Source organism: Antennarius striatus, chromosome 19 (genome assembly GCF_040054535.1).
Source record: "Antennarius striatus isolate MH-2024 chromosome 19, ASM4005453v1, whole genome shotgun sequence".
NCBI classification, from domain to species: domain Eukaryota; kingdom Metazoa; phylum Chordata; class Actinopteri; order Lophiiformes; family Antennariidae; genus Antennarius; species Antennarius striatus.
The window spans coordinates 13,467,233-13,488,301 of NC_090794.1; the positions used below are offsets into that span (position 1 = coordinate 13,467,233).

At 40.2% G+C, this 21,069-nt stretch overlaps 1 protein-coding gene and 1 non-coding gene across 2 annotated transcripts; both read left to right on the forward strand.

The window, feature by feature from the left end:
- Window positions 1-496: 496 nt before the first annotated feature.
- On the forward strand, window positions 497-15,358 carry LOC137613873 (potassium voltage-gated channel subfamily H member 5-like). The gene is made up of 12 exons (XM_068343330.1): window positions 497-569; window positions 2,143-2,266; window positions 2,773-2,879; window positions 3,013-3,141; window positions 3,787-3,902; window positions 4,114-4,506; window positions 4,892-4,984; window positions 5,503-5,932; window positions 9,229-9,428; window positions 11,819-12,071; window positions 12,335-12,531; window positions 14,240-15,358. The coding sequence occupies exons 1-12, from the start codon at window positions 497-499 to the stop codon at window positions 15,356-15,358; spliced, it is 3,234 nt and encodes a 1,077-aa protein (XP_068199431.1).
- A 3,404-nt stretch (window positions 15,359-18,762) lies between these two features.
- Window positions 18,763-18,953, forward strand: LOC137613926 (U2 spliceosomal RNA). The gene has a single exon (XR_011039006.1). It is a non-coding gene; the product is annotated as a U2 spliceosomal RNA (small nuclear RNA).
- Window positions 18,954-21,069: the final 2,116 nt, after the last annotated feature.

Consider the following 21,069-nt stretch of genomic DNA (forward strand, 5'->3'; position numbering starts at 1 on the left):
TATCTGAAGTTAGACATCACAACAGCAGAACAACACCGGAACATCCTGGAAAATAAAACGATCCAATCTAAGGCTGGTTTAATTCCACTCAGATATATTAAATATTATCCGTTATATTTTCTTATATAAGTAGTACTCAGTAGAATATGAAAATTAATTTTGATAGTAGGTTGAGTTAGTGTTACAGTTAAATATATTGCTATATTCATACTTGTGGACCACTTTGTGTCGGTAAATATATCTGTCAGAATAAATTTTTTGTGGTGTCTTAACAAGGAATCTACCATTTAATGCAGATCTCACAGGTGTATTTGAAGTTAAATTGAAAACCGTGAGATACTTGGTGAGGAGACTTTTATTTCTAGACCTCCTCCCGGATGTGGTTTCGTGTAACTTGACAGCTGGGGTCCAGGCGCAGACTGGGCAGCGAGCTGAGGGGGGTAGTTTATCCCTTCACACCAACCGAGCATCCCGGAGTGTCTCCTGGACCCTCAGAATGCACGGGGGCAAGAGGGGCCTGGTGGCCCCGCAGAACACCTTTCTGGAAAATATTGTCCGCAGGTCCAGCGGTGAGTTTGACTTTGAAAGAGAAGAAGAGAATTAGTGGAGGTTTACTGAAAATGACAGTGAAGGAAGGCAGAGCTGCACAGGAGCGAATGAACAATGACCTTATCTTAATATCATCAGGAAGTTATATCAGCCAGTGGTTTATTTTGGTCTAATTTCTAATTCTTGACAAGTACATCACAAAGCAATTTACATAAATTTGTGTCTGCATTTATTAAGTTTATCTTAAATTAGTATTATAGTCAGTTGTGGAATTCCAGTTAGAACAAGACCCGGACTGGGTCTAGAAAAATAAGAAAAGAAAATGTAAAAAATAAATAAATATATTTTCAGTTTTGGTCACTTAGTCCTGAGATAAAATAGTGACGCAACCTGAAAATAACGTAGTTTGTACAAATAACCCGAAATATCAGGTCTGTGTCTGAAAATAAGTCACTAATAATAATTATTTTATAATAATGATAATTACATTAATCCAATAAAATTAACCTTAATTGTGGAAAATCAAATTGGTCACAAGTAGTTAGTGTTTTGTATGTGGGAAAATTAAGGAATACATGTAAATCTGGTGTTCTGAAGCAGTGCTGTTGTGCGTGGACGATCCACACGGCCCCACGACCTCCTCTGACACCAGGTCGTAAATAGAGATAATTGTTGTTCGTCCCTAATCAGAGAAGGTCTGCTTTTAATGAACATTAGATTGCCGATGATGAGTTATTGATCTGTTCTCTACCGACAATAATAGCTGCTACCGCGAAATGATACCCAGAGTCAATCAGAAATAGATGGGGGGGAAAAAAAATCTAAATTAAAGTTTGGTGACGATTTAAAGCAGAGATGGAAGTCCTGAAAGTAAAACCAAACCGATGCTTAATGTTTCTAAAACAACACACAAATGGATCAAATGTTGGTCAGAGAGGTTCTAATCTGTTTGACCTATTCATTATTTAAGTGGAAGTTTTTTAAAAAAATTATAACCCGTTTATTTTTATTCTTTTCTATTCATGGTACTTCATCTCTTACAAATTATGCTCCTGTGTGTATTTCTGCTATTTCATAGTATATGTGTGTGTCTTACATACATCCTCATTAAGATGTCCCTCTAACGGTTGGATGTAAATATGTGATCAGAAACTATTTCTGTGAATTAAACATGTCTGACTGCTGTTTGTGCCTGAGTTAAATATTATTGCTCAAGTGTCCATCACATACAGTATGGTATATAATCGTTCATCACGGGAGTGTTGTCTTTGGGAATCAGTATTTGAGGAACACGCTTTAAATACTGTAAGATGTGGGTATTCCCTAACCCTCATCTTATGCTGCTGTCATTTTTGTTGAAGATCCTGTATAGAAACAGAAAAAACATCAGATTTTTCATTAAATCATTAAAATATTGTAATTCAATGGCAATGCATCATATATCAGTTCATTTTACATGAGGTTGTAGAAGTCTAATCACAGTATTTGTCAGGATGCTGTGACAACACATCAGCAGGTTCAGTCGTCTGGATTTGTGTTTTTATCAGAGACCGTGTTTGTGTCCGACATCCGTGTTTCCATGTTTTGTTGCAGAAACCAGTTTCTTGTTGGGAAATGCACAGATTGTTGACTGGCCAGTTGTGTACAGCAACGATGGATTCTGTAAGCTGTCTGGATACCACAGAGCTGAAGTCATGCACAGGAGCAGCACATGCAAGTACGACGCTTTCTGCACTGCAGGAGCCTGAATGTGTAGAATCTGTAAATGGCTTCATGTGATCGGATGGACAGGGCATCAGTGAATGTTACAGAGATCAGAGTATTATCATTTTTTTAAGCAAGGAATAGCACAGCACTTCAAATAAATCTTTATTTGGCAGAGAGTAATCCAGTTATTATTTGTTATCCTGCTAGTTTATTTGATTCTATTATCTGTTGAAATTTCACCACAGAATTTTTATTCTCATGTGTTGCGTCTTATTGGGTGTTTGATTAGATTTTCATGCAGAAGGTGATGAAATCTGGCAGAGAACAAGAAATCAAACATGACGCAATCTTATTGTTGTAAACTCTGGAATGTATGACCACTGTTTTGTAGTGACTGTAATATAGAATTAAAGAAAATAATTATGTCCATCTTATTGGCCATCATTACTCTTCTGCGTTACTTTGCTGATACTCCTTTCAGGGTTTTTTGTGCATTTTTTTCTTCTTGTTTTGCAGTTTCATGTACGGTGACCTAACGGATAAGAAGACAATAGACAAAATCAAAAAGACCTTTGATGACTATGAGTCCCACTTCTGTGAGGTGCTGCTCTACACAAAGAACAGTAAGTCCTCCGTTTTTATTTCATTTTATGCACAATTAAAGTAGTTTTTTTTTTCAATAGCTTTTCCACTTATTTGTTTCCAGTGTTAGGTACAAATTTAAATTTGGTGTCTCATTTTAATTGTCTCTTCCAGGAACACCAATATGGCTTTATATGCAGGTAGCCCCAATTAAAAATGAAAATGACAAGGTGGTGCTTTTCCTCTGCACCTTCAGAGACATTACGCTTTTCAAACAGCCGATTGAAGATGAAACTACAAGAGGTGAGGCAGCTCACGGCTTTCGTTGTTGATGAAATGTCAGACACACTTCATTATAGATGTGACAAATGTTTGTTTAGTCACTTCTGACAACTTTTGCTTTTTAGTCCACAAATTAAAGGATTTTATCTCACATTGACATCAAGTTAAAGTCATACAAAGATCCAGCTATTGTTACCAAAGCCAGGTGTTACACAGTGAGACCACACGGGGTGACGTGTAGCCCGAAGGCTCAAAATCATGAGTGGCTGTGACTTGACAGACATTGTTTCTTGGTGTGTAACATACAGCAGTCCAGGTGTTGTGTGTGCGGGTCAGTGAGCACTGGTCTGTTAGCTGTGTGCCATGTCCCATGGGATGAAGTAGACCATTAAGACTGTCACAGACATCCAGCAGAAACAAAGGACTCTCTCCGGTGATACGGAGAGTTGTATTCACATTTTACTGCTTATAAACTACTTTAACAGTAAATGTTTGAATGCATTATATTAGAAATTCCATATTTAACACAAATTGTCCATAACGTATTAAAAAAAATTCAGATTTATTGCAAAGAAAACCTTTGTGATGCATTCAAATGTCAGATGTTTTGCTGTAAAATATTCGGTCAGCCTGGATAAAAGTGTTTACTATTTTTTCTTCCACCAGGATGGACAAAATTTGCCAGACTGACTCGAGCGTTGACTAACAATCGTAACCTGGTGCAGCAGTTAGCACCGCTGAGCAAGACTGAGGTCAGCCACAAGCCGTCCAGACTGGCTGAGGTGAGCAGAGAGAAGACTTCACTCTAGGAAGCTGATTTATTCACTTCAAGTCCAGTTAAATTTAGAAAGAGAAAAGTCTGTGAAGTAATATTTTTTCAGGCCTTTCCATTAAAAATTGCTGAACCACTCTGGAAGAGTAAACTTCACATTTCTGTATTGTTTGGCATCACCAGAGGAGCTGATTCTGTATCACATTCTTTCTCAATCAAAGGCCCTCCAGCTGGGGTCGGATATTCTCCCTCAGTACAAACAGGAGGCCCCCAAGACCCCCCCACACATTATACTCCACTACTGCGCTTTTAAGACCACCTGGGACTGGGTCATCCTCATCCTCACCTTCTACACTGCCATCATGGTGCCCTATAACGTCTCCTTTAAGACCAGACAGAACAATCTGACCTGGCTGGTTCTGGACAGCGTAGTGGACGTCATATTCCTGATCGACATAGTGCTTAATTTCCACACCACCTTCGTGGGTCCAGCTGGGGAGGTCATTTCAGATGCGAAGCTGATACGAATGAACTACCTGAAGACCTGGTTCGTCATCGACCTGCTGTCCTGTCTGCCCTATGACATCATTAATGCCTTTGAGCATGTGAATGAGGTGAGTGGATTTCACTTAACTTAGGCCATGTCCACACGGTGCCGGATCTTTTTGAAACCGTAACTATTTCCAGCCCGCATGGGAAAAATTTTGCGTCCACACGACAGCGTTTTCGAGTAAATCTCCGTCCACACGTAACCGCTTAACCGGCATTTTCAAAAACCTTCACTTTGGCCAGCGTTTTCAAAAAGTTGCGTTTTTGTCCCGGATATCTGCATTGTCGTATGGATGGAAGGTGTACCCGTAAGAAAAAAGTTGCATTTTCAAAAAGATCCGGCTACGTGTGGACGGGGTCTTAGATGGAGAATTTTCACAAGACTCTTCTCTGATTGGTTTTCATTAAATGCTAAATTCACTTACAAATAACCTTTCTGCTTTTATGAAGGATGTGATGGCGTCTGCTTCCTCAGCGGGTCATCTCCGTGACTCTTCACATTTCCACAGGAACACCACGCGGACAGAAGACTCTGTTCTCCCAGTAAGGAAATCCTTGATTTTCATGAATGAAATGACTACAGTTCATGATTATTGATCCTGAAGGGGCAAATCCCTTCTCTCTATGTAGCATCTTTCAGCTCATTATTATTATTATTTTGACTGTTACAGTTCAGTCATCAGCATTGACATCAGTTAAAAACAGATTTAAATACTGGTACTATTTGAGACGTACAGAGACAGCAGGGTTTCCCATGACTTGCTGGAGCTCTAAACAGAGACAGAACGCAGTGAATGTTTCAGGGTTAGTTCGGTACTAGATTCTTGACTCTAACTGATCTTTTTTTTGGACCCACTACCTGCAAAAAATAAATGAATAAATAACTGACTGAAAAAAAGTAATCGTGTAGGTTAAAAAAAAAATCTGAATTTTTAAAAATCTGAGAAAATGCAAGAAATACTCCTGCAAGATGCAAATCAAACAAAAAATGTTTTAAAAAGTATAATACAACATGTCCGAATCTTATCTGCCCCCCCACCCCACCCCTCACCTCATTGTAGGGCCTCAGCAGCCTGTTCAGCTCCCTGAAGGTGATCCGCCTGCTGAGGCTGGGCCGAGTGGCCAGGAAGCTGGACCACTACCTGGAGTACGGAGCAGCCGTCCTGGTGCTGCTGGTGTGTGTGTTCGGCCTGGTGGCCCACTGGCTGGCCTGCATCTGGTACAGCATCGGGGACTACGAAGTCATCGATGAGACCACCAACACCATTAAGACGGACAGCTGGCTCTACCAGCTGGCTCTCAGTATCGGGACTCCGTACCGCTACAACGCCAGCGGGACAGGACAGTGGGAAGGGGGTCCCAACAAGGACACGCTGTACATTTCCTCTCTCTACTTCACCATGACAAGTCTCACTACCATCGGGTTTGGAAACATCGCTCCGGCCACTGACGGCGAGAAGATTTTCTCTGTAGCGATGATGATGGTGGGATGTGAGTACTGTAGACATTCCAGACATTTATTTTTATTTTTAAATGAAGCTTCTTCACTTTCTCATGACTTCAAATTTTTAGATTTTCTAATGTACATATTAGAAAACAGGAGTAGTGGGTGTTATTAAGTAATCAATAGTGCTAGTGGAACACTACTGTTCTTGGTTCTGGTGCTTAATAGAAGAGTAAATGACATTGTAAAGACAATGGAGGCACACAAGCTGCTCCTGAGTAATAAATCCGGCCACAATTGGGTTATTTTATTTTGTAGTAATTGGATTAAGTGTACAACCTTTAATATCCAAGTAAATCTAAGTAGTTGACAAACAAACAGCAGCTCCAGTGTTGTTACTGTACGCTCTGTTTCACCTGAGGCTCAAACCACTTTATACCAGGATCAATTTATTCATCAATCATAGTCTGCTGACCGCAGGCAAGATGTACTCAGATCTGTAAATGTACTATTTAATACCACAGTGTAAGTTCCTTTGCAAGTACGTTAAATGTAATATGTGAGTCAAACACGTACTGTAAAAAAGTACAACATGACATAATGTCCCTTTGAATTGTAATGAAGTTAATGCAGTAAGTAACATGAACTGACCCAAGTTAAGTTCAAGTCTTTTGTACTTTCTGCTCTGGTCGTGTGCTTGAGTGAAATGGTTTTAACGGCGTTCCAACAGAGAACACGCCTGCTGTCTGTAGGGGTTCATGTTCACCAGCAGAGCCACATCTGTATAGAAACAACCATTGTTCAGTTCCCCATCACGCTATGGCACACAGTTCACAATACGTGAATGTACTTCTTCTGTGCTCCCTTTATTTCTGTCATGCATTCATAATAACCTTACAGGAGCTGAAACAGTCTGGTGCATTTAGCTGCATTCTTAATGAGCTCCACTGCCTGCAAGTCTATCTGACAGATGTTAGTAAAGTACATGATGGAGTAGAGCTAAAGCTAACGTATTTAATATACCTCAACTCATACAAACAATAATTTTTTTTCTTACGTTTTTGAGCTCCATGGTTTTGTATTTCTATATATCCCCCATGCGACACCTTTTCTTAGCATCTCTGTGAGGTCCTGAGGGTCACTTCCTGTTTCTAGAACAGCTCTGGACAGAATCACATTGTGGAGCTATGTTAAAGGTACCAGGGACCAAGGATTAGCTACAGATCAACATAAATTAAACCAATTAATTTTATTTACTTACCTCTCTGTTGAAGACAATATTCATACATTTATTTTATGGCACAAATATTCCAGAGTGGTTACTTGTCATCCCAGAATGTTTGTGATTAAACTGTAAAAAAAAGAAGAAGTAAGTACAGTAATGTAATTCTATACGCACAGCTGTATAGACCATAATTTACAGACTCTCTTTTTCTACGTGATGCATGTTTCACTACCTTGTGTTTGAATCGCTGTGGAGAGTTTAGATAATACAGTGATGCGCTCAGCCCCTGTTACATCCTGCTCTAGGATTGTCTCCAGAAACACGCTCTGCCTTTGCATTCCACTCATATTTAAATTATTCAGGACCATGGAATACATGTTTTTTAAAATATTTCTATATAAATCAAATGATATACAACTAACTTTGTCCAGCAAGGTGATATCAACTGATAACATGAATGGCTGACAACAACAACAGTGTCATTTCAATTAATGTATGATGGGATTTTTGATTTCAAATCAATTTTGTGATTTATACACTGAATGTGATTTATATTAACATCAAGCTTATTCTGTAGTTCCATATCTAACATGGACTCACTAGTTATATAAACTACTAAAACACTCATTTAGTTATTTCTCAGCATAAAACTGCCTGTAAATTGTAGATTGTGGTCATTCAATTAATTTAATCTAGACTACAACAAATGCTTCTTTCAAAACAGTATTTACCATTACTGCTCAGTATCATTCACACATTATCAATAATCCCTACTCAGTTGATTGATTATGTGAAACTCAGTCCAGCCTCCTTTGAATCGCTGTGAACTGCTTGATAAAAATGGAACACGTCTTTCTTTCTGTGACGTCTGTATTATTTGCATCACCCCGCTTCGGTTACAGTAATAGTTTCACCTTTAGTGTGACTTTTTGTACTATTCCCCCATCATGACTTGCCATTCCTTCGTTGACCTTCGGCCCTCTTCTCCAAAACAGCATGTAAAGTGATGCCATAAAACGCTGTGAGTAAAACTCCAGCGGACAGGCGCGTGCAGCGCTCGTACTTAAAGCAAACACCCAGTTCTCTGGTGGTGTTTCTGTCATGAAGATCACTCAGTCACTGACAGGTCGGCTTCTATTATGGCCGATAAATCTCCTGCTACAGATACAGTAATTATGTGAGAGGGAGAGGAGAAGGGGAGAGTTTGCCTGCAGGCCGGAGTAAAGGACAATGAGCCATCACGTTAGATATGCATCCTAACCTCTGTGATCCCACTGGGGCGACGGAAGACGACTCTTTCCTCTTGAGTGCGTAAAATCTCATGAGAGATGCCGACTGACTCTTTGAGGTCACTGCAGGCTGCAACTCAGTCCTCTTAGGGAATGTGTGTAATGATTTAAATTATAAGAGCTCATTGATCATTGCTCATCAACCATACAGAATTATGCTGTGACTGTGGAATACATGTGCAGCAAAGTAAACTGAAATGTTTTTAATCAGTTTTTTTTTATTTATGCTGGTATAGCATTAAAATGTTTTTTGCCCACCAAAATTCAGAATATCTTCTCACACATTACTGTTGTGTTTTTCCTTCTCATCATAAAAGTTATACTCCTTATAATTCACCTTGAATTTATCAATGTCCTGTAGAGCAAGTGGCACTCGTTATCAAAATGACCTTCAACTTGGTTCCATCAGTAATAATATAACTAAGGTATCCAGGATGAGATAATGACAGTAAATAATATATAATATACTAAGATTTCCCTTGGGCTTTAAGTATTTTTATGTGTGTTTTTTACAGCTTAAGAAGTCCTTAAACCATGGATATAATGTTCACCTCAGCTGAGAAGTTTATAGTATGTTTTTCAGGTTCAGATTGATCTTGTATTTGTACTCAACACCCAATAATTAGTTCCAGATTTGAGGTGAAATACCTGTGTACTGTTTTGAATACAGATCATACAAATATCGTAGATGTTTGGACCTAAAACAATTCTAGACCTTTACGTTAACAAAAATCTTACAAATCTCCAATTGTTTACTTGAATAAAACATAATAATGTTGTTAATTTCATCTGTATTTTTAACATGTTTGCTCTTCGCCTCTTGTTGCAGCGCTGCTGTATGCAACCATCTTTGGAAATGTGACCACAATCTTCCAGCAGATGTACACCAACACAAACCGCTACCATGAAATGCTCAACAATGTGCGCGACTTCCTCAAACTTTATCAGGTTCCCAAAGGATTGAGTGAGAGGGTCATGGACTTCATCGTCTCAACCTGGGCCATGTCTAAAGGCATTGACACAGATAAGGTATTATTATGGTCTGTGACCGCAATAAAGACTTGTGCTCATTATCAGTCTTAGAAAAAGTAGTAGATGGAATTAGCATTGGATTATGAAGTTATCACAATATACTCATGACATAAACAGTAGATAGTGTGTACAGGTGTGTTGATCTGATGCACATTTCTGTTGCTGGCTGAATAGAGAATGGTAGAATTTTAAACAGAATCATAAGAATCTTTTGTTTGATGTGGATTTAGCCACATGAATAATAATAAATCTCACATCCCTCCACTGAGTGAACTCATTGCCACATTATTAATAATTATGGAGTCACATATTTTCACTGATCTGTGGTCAAATCAGTGATAGCTAAATACTCATTTACCCAATAATTAATTGGGGTAGGATTAGCATGAGAGTAAGCACGGGTGGAGTATATAATGAATTTATAATGATTTTAATAATGTTGCATTATTAGTCTGTTTAAGTGCCTAGAGTATATTTTTTTATGTGACATCCTACTCATAAATAAGGGCACACTATTAACCCTCCATCCATACATCCATCTGGATGCCCAGACTTTCCTCTCCATGTGTGTCCTGGTCTTTCCTGAGGCCTCCTTCTGGTGGGACATGCTTGGCACACCACCCCAGGGAGGTGTCCAGGAAGCATCTGGAACAGATGCTCAAGCCACCTCAGCTGGCTGAACTCGAGGTGGACGAGCAACGGCTTTAGTCCAAGCTGCTCCTCTATCTCTAAGAGTGTGCTTAGCCACTCTATGAAGGAAACTCATTTTGGCCCCCTTTTATCAGGGATCTTGTCCTTTCGGTCATGACCCAAAGCTCATGACTATAGGTGAGAGTAGGAATATAGATTGACCGGTACTTTGAGAGCTTCGTCTTTCATCTCAGCTCCTTCTTCACCAAGGCAGACCGGTATAACGACTGCAACACTGCGGAAGTTCTACCGATCCGTCTGTCAATCTCATGTTCAATCCTTTCCTCATTTGTGAACAAGACTCCAAGATACTTAAACTTCTCCACTTGGGGCAAAGATTCCCCACCAACCTGGAGAAGGCAGACTATCTTTTTTCCAGTTGAGAAATATGGCCTCAGTTTTGGAGGGGCTAATCCTCATCCCTCTCGCTTGGCACTCGGCTGCAAACTGCCCCAGTGCATGCTGAGAGTCTATGTTTGATGAGGCCAACAGCACAACATCATCTGCAAAAAGCAGAGATGAAATCCTTTGGTCTCCACACCAGACCCCCTATGACTTCATCTTCGGTGATAGACAACTCCACCTCTGAGACCTCAGTTTCTGCTTCCCCCATGGAAAACATTATTGTAACCACCCAAGCCACGGTACGCCTGGCATTCCGGTAACTGTCAGCTGCCCCTGAACTCCCACAACTTGACAAGGCTCAATAAGACTCGTTCTTATTGAGCCTTGTTAACTTGTGGGAGTTCAGAGGCTCAATAAGACTCAATAAGACTCGTTCTTCAGTGTGACGCACCCAGAGTCCACCCCTGGGCTCGGGGGTTGCTGTTGTGAGCAGCTGCTTGGAGATCATGATCCACTCTGACATAATGTCCCCAGCCTCCCCCAGGATCTGCGAGAAGCTCTCCTGGAGGTGGTAATTGAAGACCACATTGACATAGGGATCTGCTAGAATTTCCAGAAAGACCCTTTTGACACATTTTGGCCTAATGAGGCTGTTCTGCCCCTATCTCCGCCAGCAGACCCAACTCACCACCAGGTGGTGATTGACTTACAGCTCTGCCCCTCTCTTCACATGAGAGTTCCAAGACACCTGTTGGTCCCATGACATGACAACAAAGCTGATCATGGACCTCGGGCCTAGGGTATCCTAGTGCCACATTCACATATGGACATGTCTGTGTTCAAACAAGGGGTTTTGGACAAAATGTTACCAGCACAGACGTCTAATAACAGAACATCACTCGTGTTCATATCGGCAAGGTCATTCATTCCATCACCCCCATATAGCTCTCACTGCCACTGCCTGTATGAGCCTAGAAATCCCCCAGGGGCTTTATGCTCCAGGGGAGGAGCATAAAGCCCCGACAACATTGCTCCTAAGATTATTCTGGCGCTCAAACGTCCCCACCATGATATAGTGACAGTCCAAGGGTGAGGCCACATTTTTAGATTTTTCAAATTCTTTTTCCTCTGCAGCAAAGCACTTGCAGGCAGCTCACAAAATGACTGATGTTGGTTGGTTTGTATGCATTACAACTTGTCTTATTTTGAGTTCTGTTCTTGTAGTAATTCAGCTTGTATCAGTTTGTAGTGATAAACATAGATATTAAATGGGAAACACTTGGCTATCCCTGCTTTAGACCACTAATATAGGTATGTATGATGCTACTCTGACGTCTCACCATCTTTGTCAGGTTCTCTCGATTTGTCCCAAAGACATGCGGGCAGACATCTGTGTTCACCTCAACAGGCAGGTGTTCAACGACCACCCGGCGTTTCGTCTTGCTAGCGATGGTTGTCTGAGGTCCTTGGCTGTGGAGTTTCAGACCATTCACTGTGCACCTGGAGACCTCATCTTCCATATCGGAGAGAGTGTTGACACCCTCTGCTTTGTGGTCTCTGGTTCACTTGAAGTCATCCAGGATGATGAGGTCATAGCAATACTGGGTAATCCAATATATTAATTTGAAATATTCACAGTTACCTTTTACCAATTGGCGCAGATGACAGTTAAGCAAAGGTTGTTTCCGTGCTAAGATGCATTTGAAGACTTCTAGGGTATCCTCTGTCTGTGTAAAGTCACTTTTTTCCCTGTATGCTGTCATCAACAGCTCTGTTTTTCTTTACAATTTCTGTTCACCATCTCATTGTGTTCCCCTTCTGTATGCCATATATGTCTACAAAAATCTCTGATCTTGGGCTCCTTCCAGGTAAAGGTGATGTATTTGGTGACGTGTTCTGGAAAGAGACCACACTGGCCCGGGCTTGTGCAAATGTCAGATCTCTGACTTACTGCGATCTGCACGTCATCAGGAGAGACTCTCTGCTGAGGGTTCTGGAGTTTTACACTGCATTTGCCAACACATTTTCCCGCAACCTCATCCTCACCTGCAATCTACGAAAACGGGTAAATGAGTTGAGTTAAAGGCAGAGAGTGAAACTATAAAGAATCAGACACACTTAGTTCAAATGTTTTATTTTACATTGTAGATAAAAAATTGGTTAAATAAAATATAAATATAATGTAAAATATAAAATAACATTCGAGAAAAGGGCAGCCATTTATGACATTCTCACCTGAGTGTTAACACCATAACGCAATAATTTAGTTGAAAGAAGCGGTACAAGAACATTAACAATACTATCAGACCATATACACCAACCAGTCAGCTAAAAAGGTAGCTAAAAAAATTCACAAAGTTCAAAGTTAATTGAAATCTTTCTTTCAGAATAAGCAAAGTGTTTAAAGATGACTTCAAACACTTTTGAACATGCACAATTTGTTCAACAACACTATCCAGTTTTCAGAAATAACACTAACAAAAAACTAACAGAAAAAAACCCAAAAACAAAATAATAAAAAGTAGTTCAAACTAAGACTTTATGAATATTTGATGGCATTTGTTCCAGGCTATAACATTAATTCCATTACGATAATGAGATGTGTTTCTTTCCGGTCTTGAAAGTAAGGTCCTCTGTAATGTTCCATATCTATAACTTTATCCCATGGGATCACATTAATTCTTAATGAATATTCCATGATACATATGGTCCTTTGTGCTGTTGGTTAAGAGCCGACTTGCATGAAATTCTCCAGAGACGGAGTAGATTTGAAAGAAGATTCTCAAACAGAATCACATTTACTCAATATAATCTCAGTTGTTGACCCTTCAGGAAAACTTAAGTCAAGAGTACGGTACTTAAATGCAATCATAGTACATCTACAGAGATCTTGTGGTTTATCATGATTTCACAGTGCTTTAAAGTAACTATATACTTATCAAGTCTTCACTGATTTTTGTGGAGTCTTATATCATCAGATATGCAGCCTCAATGAAGCAGCTCTAAATCAGTTTCAAGGCAAGTTGTGGCCACAGTTTGAAAGATTCATGGCTTTTACTTCAAATGTATCCAATGAAAATAAAACCATACATTATTCATTTGTGCAGTTTTAGAAAGTGTTTGTGCTTTCTTACAGCCATTCACTTTTCCTGTACATGAACACAAATGTGGTACTAAATTATTAATCTATAATTAACTGCATTCATGTACAATTAGTGCCTGAAAAACAATGACAGTCAAACACATTTATTTTAATCATCGTTATGTTATAAAGTTTATTTTTAAACACATTTGTATTTAACTTTATTGCTCTATTTTTCATGTTTTAATCACTTTATAACTTGTGGGGATAGATAGTCTGAGGGATAACTCAGTCAAATTGTCTTTAAGGCTGTTGCTTTGAATAAAATAATCAAAGTTAAATTATTTCAGATTAACCGCTCATTTGTAAATACAACCTGAGTTCACCAAGGCAGCTACAAAAGATGCTGAGAAGTTCTATCAGCTTCTCTTCTGTGCAAATCAAGAACTCTTGAGTCCTCAATATTGCTTTGTCACTACTCCATTAAGAGTTTCCCTTGTGCATTGCTGCTATGAAGTCTTAAATATTTTAACATATGCAGCAGGTCTCGATCGTTATTTTTTATTTAGAGCTACATCATTATATATGTACATTGTGGAGAGCTCTACTATTGTGCCAAGTTCTTCAAATGTGGGCTGGTTGTGTATGTTCTCCTTCATTCTCCTCATGCATAGATCATCCTCTCTTGCAGGTCATCTTCAGAAAGATAGCTGACGTAAAGAGGGAGCTGGAGCGCCAGAGGAATGAGGTGACTCTTTCCATTCCTGAAGATCACCCTGTCCGTAAACTGTTCCAAAGGTTCCGACAGCAGAGAGACGTTCAGACGCCAGGAGAGTCTCGCGCACACTGTGATCATAACTGTGTGCAGGTGGAGCCACAGCGCCATCGCCGCTCTGACTCCAAATCGTTCATGCAGTGTCAGACTGTGTCTTGTATGCAGCAGGAGTACAGTCCCACCGTGCAGAATGATGCACCCTGCACAGGAGGAGGGAGGGCAGGGTGCGTGGTAACACCTCCCCAAGCATTTGCCTGTGCTGATGATTCAGGGCAAAGCTGCTCAAAAGAAGCTGGAGAGTCTTTATCAATGGAGAGTCAGCTTTGTCAGAGGGTCAGCAGCTCCGCACGGAGCAGTGGTCCTGTAGGAGAGGGGGCTGTTGGGAGTTTTACCAGGAGTAGAGGTGCTCGAGGTTGGGCCAAGTTTAAAAATGCAAATACTGCAGCGCCACCACCTCCTATCCACGAGCAAGAAAAGCAGTCAGAGAAATCATCTGAGTGGTTGAAGGGATCCAAGTCTTCAGAACAGTTAGGAGCTGCTGATAAGAACAAGGCTTTGGAGGGAGTAAGGAGTTCAGAAGGTGGAAACAGCGCTGGAGAAACAGGTATTGAGATTAGTGCCCTGCACAAAACTGATTCTTGTGACAGTGGTATCACAAAGAGCGATCTGCGTTTAGACAGAGCCGGAGACTCAAGAAGCTCTTTTGAAAGAAGTCCAATGGAAAAAAGCCCAATGGAGAAGAACCTATTTGAGCACACCATTGGGGAAGATACTCTCAAACCCTCCTTCATTCAGCCAGTGTCTGAACATGCACTCCTACCAATGACCCTAAATGATGCCAAGCTGGAGCTGAAGGCAGACATTCAGATCCTGAGCAGCCGTCTGTCAGGCCTGGAGTCTCAGGTGAGCGAGATCCTCAGACTTCTGGCGATCAAAAGAAGTTCCTCATTGCCACCAAATTCTTCCTCAAAGGCCAGACTGAAAAGTCAAGACTCCAGGACTGCATCACCCGAATTAAGTGACAGACCTTTATGATTATTTCTTCATTTTTCCTCCCTGCATGTCAGTAATAGACTTATAACGGCACCAGTTGCGTGTCCTGCAGGAATGCAAAAATTTTTTTTGCATAAAATCCTGGACAGCACACAGGGATAACTTAGCGCAGTGCTTCTCAGTTGTTTTCTGCTAGCCCACCCTGAGAAAGATTTTTTTTACCTCCCCACCGACCACCATGCACACTCTTTGGTGTGTGTGTGTGTGCTTGCATTCCTGCTCAGTGCAAAAAATAAAACCCCACACCGTAGCAGAATAGCTTATACTTCCTCCACACACTCTAATAAAGAGAGTTAATGACGTTAATGACACATTCCATGAAGATATGAAAGTGACACTGCCACCTACTGTAACGGATGTGCTGTTACACTTTATTCTAAGAGTCACACAGACACACAGACACACAGACACACAGACACACACACACAAACACACCACTAGAAGTCCCACTATTTGAGAATCACTGTCTTAGCGTCACAAAAACAAAGTGATTATTTGAAAGCTATTTGAATCGTGAGGCATTGTTAGATTTTAAAATGCCAGGAAGGAACAAGAACAATCAATTGAAAAATGTTGTTATTTAGGAAAATAATTCATTTGCACAGGTGCTCCATGGTTTTTGATAGTCAAAGCAAAGCTTTGACATGATTTGGCTCTAGATTTAGATCTTCGCTCAAATCCCCCAGCATCAATTCAAAACAGTCTGGATGGTTTAATATGTAATTTTTAAGCACTTCTTTTGTAAATTTAGTATATTCTCTGTCTGTTCATATAGGTTTTACAGTAAACCTGACCTAAGGGTTGAGTTAGTCAGAGAGAACCTGCTTCAGCCTTTTTCATCAACTTTGTTCATGTCAGAAAAGTTTTTTGAAAAAGTACTTTGAACCTCCTCTATCTAAATTTGCAGGAAATTGCCAGTTTTTCATTGACAGTTGTCAGTGGCGTGATGGAAGTGACTAACTTTCATCACGTTGAAAATTATGATTTGATTACTTCAAAGACAGGGCCGAATAATTGTCTAGTGATCTTACGTTTCTTCTCTTTGCACTAAAGTCTTAGGTCCAGTCCCAGTTCCTAAACTTCGAGCTTTAAGTCCTCAATGAGCTATAAAGAACAGTTTACTAGTTGCATGTACCTTAAAGGTGACATTGACTCCCAGGCTCTTTTCCTAGATTTCATCATTTACATGTTGGACCTGGAAATCCCTGAGGATAAGTCTTATACATGACCATTTATGTACGTATAAATGTTTATCTGTCAGTGGTAAATCCAGGAGACGTGAATTTGTAGCCATGCTGTCGCCATGTGTGTCAGGAAATGAAAGGAAATCATTTATTTGTGGTTATTTTAAAATGTTAAGTTGCATGTCATTGGTGTTTAAATTTATTGATCTAGTCAAGTTGAGTGTGAAGACTTCACCCCTGTGACTCGAGTCCAACTCATGTGACTCAGACTCACACCACTTATGATAAGTGCCTTATAAAATGACTCATTCAGTGTGGTTCTGATGAGACTCAATCAACACTTTACAGTTTTGAGTTATTATTTTTATTACAGAAACATTAAACCTGCACTATGCTCTCCTTTTATGAACTACAGTACTGTGAAACTTAACGCTTGTTAACATGCATGTGGAATACTACACGAACACAATAATGGCACTTTAAAGATTTTTATTGTTTATTATTTCAGTGTTCGGTCTAAGTATGTAATTTCCTTAAATAAGATCGAAATATTTTAAGATGGTAACATAAACATGCATTCCTGTCTCTTGCTCAGGTACATTTTATTTAATCTCATTACTATCAAGCTGTAATCTGTTTGTAAGGAAAAACAGATGTGAAGTTCAAGTCGGGTTTTTACATATTGGGTTCCTAAACGCCAATTGAATTTACATTTTCTGAGACAAACATTTGCTATCGTCTGTTTTGATAAAATCATGCACATGTGCAAACAAGCATGATGGTCACATTTTAGGTGGACTTGTCTGAATTTCTTTGTGACTGCCAATCATCTGTGTTTGAACTGTAAGGATGTTAACACGGGACTGTTGGTGATTACATGAATCAGTTCCATTTTAGACAAATAAATAAACTTGCATGCTTTCAGGGAAATTGTCAACAGTGAAATGAATTTTGTTGCCTGCTCATCATCTCTTGTTTTGTCTCCTCTGTCGTGTGATACAATCTTTATCCCAGTGAACACTGAAAAATGATATGCACAAACTACTGCCAATTACTCTTGTATGATTTCATTAATGCAGGCGAGAAAAAGCTGTTTTGTTATCTCATGATGGTTCAGTCACTCAGTTCATAGTGGTTCCTCATGAAGCAGAAAATGTTTAAGGGGAGCAGGGAATGACATTAATATGACTGAATAGAGAACATCTCTATTAATGACATTGAAATGACATTAATATGACTGGTTAACCGCGTCCATACACTTCATACTTTTTATACAAAACATGTAAAAAGTCAGTTTTTTTTGTAAATGATGAATGCGGCATAACATTTTAAGGAAGGACAATGGTCTTTTAATTGAATATAAGACATACAAAATAATTTTGTATCAAGAAGACAGATTTTGTAGTAGATTTTGTATCAGTGCTGACAATTACAATACATCACCGCTGTGAAGCGGGATTTAGATATAACTGAGTAATTGAGTATTTTGATCACCACTGAAGTTGCAAATTGAGTTTTAACTTACTATTTGTCCTAATTTCCTATTGGACAGTAGCACACCACATGACCAGAGCTTTTGATTTGGTCATGCAAGTTTTACAGATTTAGTTAACAGACTGGATGCAGTGCACGATGAGGATAATAGTAAATTGTTTTTCACACTGAACGCGTTCTAAAGTCATATAACAAAATGTGATTGACAATTTTAAGTTTATGTTGTACAGTTTATTTATCACAAAGGTGTGATTTGTACTGTTAATATAGTGTTATTTTATAATCTAAACGTGTATTCCGTTCTTCTGTCCACTATAGACTATCGAGTCCAATATTACAAAAAAAAACTATTTTAATGACCACTGCAGCTGAATTATGTTATAATAAGATTTTTTATGTTGATTAGTTTAAATATGAAACACATTCGTAAACGTGTAAGAAGTAAAAACAGTTTTTCTCCAGCTCAGAGTTCCCATTGGTTTACCGTGGATCACGTGACCAGGAAGTCCTGACTACAATGTTGTAGTAACGTTTGATTCTTGAGCGGAACTCTCTTACTGAGCGATCGTTTGACATGTTGTTGGCTTTCTGTGTTTAATGCTAGTCCCGTGTCGCGGATGGCCTCTGGGTTGTGACTCGGTTCGGTGGACCGTCAGTGAGAAGGTCCGGCCGGCGGATCACTCCGCTCTTTTCGAGGCGGTCACCGGTATCGCTTCTCGGCCTTTTGGCTAAGATCAAGTGTAGTATCTGTTCTTATCAGTTTAATATCTGATACGTCCCCTATCCGGGGACCATATATTAAATTGATTTTTGGAACAGGGAGATGGAATAGGGGCTTGCTCCGTCCACTCCACGCATCGACCTGGTATTGCAGTACCTCCAGGAACGGTGCACCCCCCAATGCTGTTCAAAGATAAATAACAATGAATTGAGGTAGTATACCTCTGGAATCAATGAGAAAAGCATTGAAAGGAGAGTATTTTCTCCTCTATGCAGTATAATCATATGGATCACTGCCAAAAACATTGTACTTTTACAGAGTACAGGTACAGAGTTTTTTTCTGTTGAAATTTAGTCAGGTGTGGACAGTGGGGGATCTTTGTGGGATCTTTGTGGCCTCAGGTCCCAGGTTAGAGTCCTGTCCTGTTTACAGGAGGGCTCCAATGGACCCTTGTTCTAAGGGTTGATGAGGTACCACTGAGGTTGGGCGGTGCAACAAAGGAGGTGCTCATAACACTTCAGAGCATTGTCTGTGAAGGTTCTCAGTCATCTAGATTGTGGCTATCCAAAGCTGTTTATATCAATCCACTGGACTTTTTAAGAAAGGTTCTCGAAGATGGTTCACCTCTCATCCAAGGTGGAAGGTCTTCAAGAAACGTCAATCAATCCACCAGACGTGAAGGAAGTTCTCTGTAGACGGCTCATCTCTTCTCCAGGAGGCTTCTTCAGTTCTTTGTTCAGGAACTTCTACAAAGTCCAGCAGATCGGTCCAAACAATGATTAATAAAGTACACGTTAAACAGTTTATTAACACTAGAACTCCTGGCCTTTTCTGACCTTTCAAGAGCTAAGTCACTGCTAGCCAAAGGTGCCTGGTATGCTAACAATTCATTTGCAAATGTGGTTGACACCACTCAATCGAAATGCAAATTCCACTTGTTTAGAAAGCCTCTCTTGGGGGCCTCTCTCTGGGCCCTGGCCAGTGGGGGGGTGGGGGGTGGAGGTAGGGATGAGAGACCAGGAGAGCCAGAAATTCATCTCAAAGCAAAAGGCCACAACCAGTGGCTGTGTTTTACAATATGATTGACATGGCAGCATTGAATGCGTATGTACTGTAAGGAGCATTCACCGGGAAGAAGGAGAGACAGTGGGATTTCCTGAAGAAGTTGGCGCACTCTTATATTGGTGCAAAAAAAGGCACGAGAGGAAGAACTGCTTCGGCAACAACCTCCCTCACCTGGCCCCGGCAAAAGAGCTCGCTGTCAGGTGAACAGTCAATGTAAAAACAACCACCCCACCCAACGATGTATTCACTGTTATTAATACGCATGTGGATCATGTAAAAAGATGGTGCCGTGGGAGAGCCAGCGCTGTGATACACAGTGTACTCAATCACCAGAGTAGCAAACACACACACGCAAATAATTTCCTTTTCAACCCAGTCAAGGTGGATGACCGCCCTCCAAAGTCTGGGTCCTGCCCAGAGTTTCCTCCTCATTGAGGGAGTCTTTCCCTGCCACTGTCGCTTATGCTTGCTCTGGAGGGTTCTGTTGTTTTTCTCTGTCTGTTATCAATAAATAAAGGAAAAAACCCTTGTGTATTGATCTTTTCCGAAGACCTTTGTGTAGGTTCTCAGTTATTCAGGTCATGGTTATCCAAAGCTGTTAAAATCAATCCACTGGACTTGGATTCAAGTTTCTTGAAACCTAAAGTCCACTGGATTGTTTTAGACAGCTTTGGATCTCTTCCTAAGATGACAAAGTGAGAAAGTGATTAGGTTCCCTTGACGAGGCTCGGCATGTCCTCATTTACGTAACAATAGCGATCGTTCACAGGTGATTAAAGGTGTAGATAAAAACCTTCTTGCCAGTCGGCTCGGTTGTAGGGAATGAGCACCCTTCGAGCCAAATGGCTCGGCCATAGGCGTTCTAGCGTTAAATCCCAAGGAGGGAAACTGTTTATTTGGTTCACTTATGTTGCTAAATAAAGTTTAACAAATCATCAGTCTGAGAAATAACTTCTGAAGTCAAATCATGTCAGAACAAATCATACAAAGAGGGACAGACAGAAAATCCACACCAACAAACACACACTCATATCGCAACACCCCCCCCCCCCTCACATACATGCACACACATATCTAGACATTTAGACACGTACAGACTCATATCTATGCCCCCACCCCCGCATATAGACCCGCATATACACACAAACATAACCACATGTAAGCACTTTCAAATAAGCACACAGATATCTATAAACACACACAGGCACACATTCCATCACTACCAGAAA